Source organism: Solanum pennellii, chromosome 3, assembly GCF_001406875.1.
Source record: "Solanum pennellii chromosome 3, SPENNV200".
Lineage (NCBI taxonomy): Eukaryota > Viridiplantae > Streptophyta > Magnoliopsida > Solanales > Solanaceae > Solanum > Solanum pennellii.
The window spans coordinates 63767032-63772387 of NC_028639.1; the positions used below are offsets into that span (position 1 = coordinate 63767032).

At 28.1% G+C, this 5356-nt stretch overlaps 1 protein-coding gene across 1 annotated transcript; it reads left to right on the plus strand.

Moving 5' to 3' along the window:
* Nucleotides 1–3430: 3430 nt before the first annotated feature.
* LOC107012267 (heavy metal-associated isoprenylated plant protein 7-like) lies at nucleotides 3431–5356 on the plus strand. The gene is made up of 5 exons (XM_015212062.2): nucleotides 3431–3648; nucleotides 3748–3943; nucleotides 4030–4235; nucleotides 4404–4494; nucleotides 4634–5356. Exons 1-5 carry the CDS (start codon nucleotides 3640–3642, stop codon nucleotides 5119–5121), a joined length of 990 nt encoding a protein of 329 aa, XP_015067548.1. The 5' UTR covers nucleotides 3431–3639; the 3' UTR covers nucleotides 5122–5356.

Consider the following 5356-nt stretch of genomic DNA (forward strand, 5'->3'; position numbering starts at 1 on the left):
TGGTGATGACTTCCAGATTTTGGGGAATAATAGATGTTGAATTTTAGAAGTTATTGAATTGGTTTTTATTAATGAGTTTAAGTCTTCCGCATTACTTTCTGTTGATATTATATTGAAATGTTAGGGTTTAGGTTGGTTGGTTCGCTCACATAGGAGGGTAAGTGTGGGTGCCAGTCGCGGCTCGGTTTTGGATCGTGACATCAAGTGAAAAAAATGTTACTACTATAAATGATAAGTATATTTCTATTATAACATATTTATATAAGTTTTCCTATTTAGAAAGTACAAAAAATGAAGTCTTATAAATTTTACGTGTTATTTTTATTTGATTCTCAAAATTTAAATTATGTCATATAAATTGAAATCGTAATATTTCTTTGTGGGGCCCACTAGTAAGATGTGCCAATTTATGAGGGTAACAACTTAGTTTCTGCTCACATGGGCTTCTGTACAGTGTCTGTCATCTCAAACTTCATATAAGTTTGAGGCTACTCCCATTACCAGCCCATTTATTAGGCTATTTTGTATGGTAAAATATAAAATTTGACTAGATATCTCATTAACTTTTTCTTACTCCTCACATCATTTTTCTAATTTTATGATAGGAATTAAAGTACCAAGGATAGAAAAATAACAAAAGGGGAAAGAAACAAAATATCTATTCATATAAGATTTGGAATTGATAATGAGATAACAATAGGAGAAGAAATGAATACTACTTTGCGGTAGACATTTGGGTATGTGATTTGAGATTATGATTTCGATGTTTTGTTTATAAGAATTTGTTTAAAGTTTGAGTTTCAGTTTTATATGATCCTAAAATGCTTAACATTATTCTGTTTTATAACTTCTAATTTTAGTCAAATTCACTAATTTAACAAAATTTGTTTTAATTTATATGATATTTTTTGCTTCTGAAATGTTATTTAACTAATTTTTGAAGTTAGAATATGTTCGATGAATTCAACATTTTAAAATTATTGTTCAGATATTTAATAACTATTATTTTGATCCACTTTTAATTGTCATAGTTTTGTTTTCAAAAGTCAAACTATAGAAATTTTGACTAACATTTTATGATGTATTTTTTATCATATTGATATGTAAAAAAATGAATTTATAGAACTTTTCATATAGTTTTTGAGTATCTATTTTTTTGTTTAATATATTGAATTAATATAATCTAATTTAACTTTAAAAATTACTTAAATTGATTTACGAAAAACGTAACATGACAAATAAAAATGAACATTGAAGGAATACAAAAAGTACTATAAGTTCAAATTTTATCATTTCAATACAATGAAAAGATATTTTTTAAAAAATATTATTCTGAATTTATATAGTTAAAATTTTCAAAAGCAAAAAATACTATCTAACTTAAAATAGATAATTGTATGTACTTAAATATTGCTTTGCTATAATACGATGTGTGTCGAATTACATTTTTAAGTAGGGATACTTTGCCTAATCCTATCATATAGAATGAGACAATCCAATAGCTAATCATATAAAAAATCTATCTAGTGGTCCACCTCTAATCCTACTTTAACTTAGTCTTTGAATAACTATATTTATTACTTTAAGTAAATATCACCTGAATTCACCGAATCACGATGAAATAGTTTTAAAAAAATTTAATTTTAATTATATATTATAAATTATTTTTATGAATTTTATTATTTTAAATCAAATCACGTTAGCTGTTCCTTACTACGAACCCCCAACACCCCCAAAAAAAAAAAAACCAATACACAATCACCCAAAATTTTCTTGAGTTCAATGATTTTTTACATCGATAAGGTGCATCCATTGAATTTGGCTACGTTTTCCCGCATCTTAAACGTACAAAATGCTGCAAATATCCATGCCAATTATATTTTTGATGAATCACATGTACTTTTTTTTAAATCAAAATTTAGAAAATCATTTAAAATTAGTGATACCATTAGCAGTATTAAGTACTCTGTTCGTTTAATTATAGTTGTTTATTACTATACTATTTTTGAATGTTTAATAATATTTATTTATTTTATGAAATCAATCGATATTTTATTTTTAATTTTCAATTTATCTTTTATTAGTAATTATACTCATTTTCTATTATGTTTTTTAAAATATTATATTTATTATATTCAAAGAGTGTTATAGTAAAATTATCTTTCTAATTATATTTTTAAAAAGTGTATAAAGTTAATAATAAACGACTTATTGTTAAAGATAAGGAATTATTTACAATTTATTTAATCTTTATGTTCAATTTTAAGTAAATAATCTTGTATTCACCTTTATTGAAGATAAGGAATTATTTAAATTTTATCTTTATGTTCAATTCAAGTAAATAATCTTGTATTCACCTTTATATCCTTAAAATTATACAATAATACGAACTATCAACGTTTAAAATTAATATATTTTACTAGTCCAGATTCTTAACAAAATATTAATCAAATTTGTCATTCTAACTTTTTACTACAGCAACATATTATGTGGTATACTGAAGGGATGATTTAGTGAGTGTATAAAAATAATATCCAATCAAGTGTATTAGTAATGCAAGTATTAGTAATACATGCATTAGTTAAGTATAGATTATTTTTATGCATTGTTTGATTTGGTGTATTAAAAATAATATGCATCAAAACTGACTTTCACAATTATAGGGAAAGTATGTAGAAATACGTTGGAGGAGTAATTGAGTCTTTAATCATATTAATTAATGTATTAAATCTTTTGCATCACTAATACATATAATTAATATATGCATTACTAATACACTTTACTAAACGATCATAATAATTTAAAAAATTACTTTTGAAAATACCTTTTTGTTAGAACAATTCAGTGAAATATATTCACACACTTATTGATGACAATATCGAGTTGATCATAGAAAAATATTTGACACTAAGTGATTCATCAAATAATATGGTTAAAAATCATTAAAAGTTACTCAATTTCAAATAATAAGGACAACTATAATTAATATTTTTTGTGAAACTATGAAAATTCAATTTGAGATAATTTAAATCATCACTTGACGATTATTTTAAGAATGGCTTATGAGAATTAATTTAAAATACTTATTTGACAAAAAAAAAATTGACCATATTCTAAAATCTAATCTTCAAATATTTATTTGACCATAAAATTTGACCAAATTTTTTATATCTTCCCATATTCTTAAATTCTAAAAGATTAAAAATGCTATAAACTAGAAAAGGAAAAGAAAAAAAAAAATCAAAATCCACTAATATTATATATGACGTAATATATAAATAAATAAATGTTATAGTGAGAAAAATGAACACGTAAAAGAACATTAAAATAGTAACGCTGTAATGTTCTGGAACAGTGTAAGTCAGTAATAAGGTTAGTGTCCATCGCACGTGCCAACCTTTTTTTTTTATATATATAAAAGCCACGCCAGTTGTTCATCGATGTGGGATAAAAAAAGCAAGTGACTAGTGAGTGAGTGCCTCGTAGATTATCTCTATTGTCATCACTGTTAACCTTTTCTTGAGAATAACAACAACACTCACCATAACATAAACAAAAAGAGAGAGAGAAAAAAAACAAACTGAGCTGTGTAAAAGTTGTGAGTTGAGTCTCTCTGCATAAGCTTATCCAACAACATCAATGGGCGAGGTTTACTTTTGCTCTGTTTTGTTTTCTTCACTCTGTTCTTCATTTTCTTGTTTGTTGTTTGAGATATCTGATTTTTGGGTTTGTTATTTTGGGTTATAGGAAGAGAAGAAGCCTGTAGAAGAAGTGAAGAAAACAGAGGAAGAGAAGAAAGAGGATGCACCAAAAGTTGATGAAAAAACAGAGGAGAAGAAAACAGAGGAAGCACCAGCTCCTCCACAAGAAATTGTTTTGAGAGTTTACATGCATTGTGAAGGATGTGCTCGTAAAGTTCGTAAATCACTTAAAGGATTTCAAGGTAATGTTAAATTTTAAAGATTTAGCATGCTCTGTTTTTTTTTTTTTGGGTGTTTGAACAATTGGAAATTTTATTTATTTATGTAGGAGTTGAGGATGTTATAACGGATTGTAAGAGTCATAAAGTGGTGGTGAAAGGGGAAAAAGCAGATCCATTGAAGGTTCTTGAAAGAGTTCAAAAAAAGAGTCACCGGAAAGTAGAGCTTCTGTCTCCGATCCCAAAACCGCCGGCGGAAGAGGCTAAGAAGCCGGAAGAGAAAGAAATTGTAAAACCAGAAGAGAAAAAAGAAGAGGTTTAATTAATTAATTTAATCTCGTCTTTTTTAATTTATTCTCACGCGAGTTTTTGTTTCTTTTTATGATACTTTTTTTTTCTCTCTTTAGTCTTTTTCCTTTCTGGGTTTTTGACTTTTTGTTTGTTTTTGAGTTAATTTTGATTAAAATATGATATATTTCTGCAGCCTCCTCAAGTGATTACTGTAGTTCTGAAAGTTCACATGCATTGTGAAGCTTGTGCTCAAGAAATCAAAAGGCGTATTCAGAAAATGAAAGGTTTTTAATTATTTTTTTTTCGCTTACAAAAATCATTCCTTTCTGGACTGAATATTCTCTTTAGTCTTTAAATATTCAAATACAATGATGAATCTTTAGAATATGTTATGTTGATTATTATTTTTTTTGGGGTTTGAAGGTGTTGAGAATGCAGAACCAGATTTGAAGAACTCACAAGTAGCAGTAAAAGGGGTTTTTGAGGCAACACATCTGTTGGATTATGTAAGCAGGAGAACAGGAAAAAGGGCAGTTATAGTGAAAGTAGAACCAGAAAAGAAAGAAGAGGAGAAACCTAAAGAAGAGAAGAAAACAGAGGAAGGTGAAAAAGACGCGAAAAAAACAGAGGAAGGAGAGAAGGGCGGCGGTGGCGGAGACAGCGCCTCCGCCGTCACTGCTGGTGCAGCTCCTTCGGAAGGTTCCGAAGGAGCTGCTGCAGCAGCTAAAGAAGTTGGTGGTGTTGAAGAAGATCCAAAACTAGAAATGAAGAAGAATGAGTTTTACTACTATTACCCACAGCAGCCAAATTACCATCATTACCCTCAAATATATGCATCACATGAGATGTATAATCCTTACCCTCCACAAATGTTTAGTGATGAGAACCCCAATGCATGTTCTGTGATGTAAATTAGTAAGAACATGAAGGGTAATATGTGGAAAGAATTAGAGTTATGGTCACATGGGAAATGTCCATGTCCATTTCTCTTAACTTGTTGTTTATGGTTGTGCTTTACATGTGGCCCTGTCTGGGGGACCTTGCAGCCAAAAAAAAACCTAGAGAATTTTGTAAGCACTTTGTACCTTTTTCATGGGTTTTTTTTAATTATATAATATTCTTGTTATATAATACTAGTTCTAACCA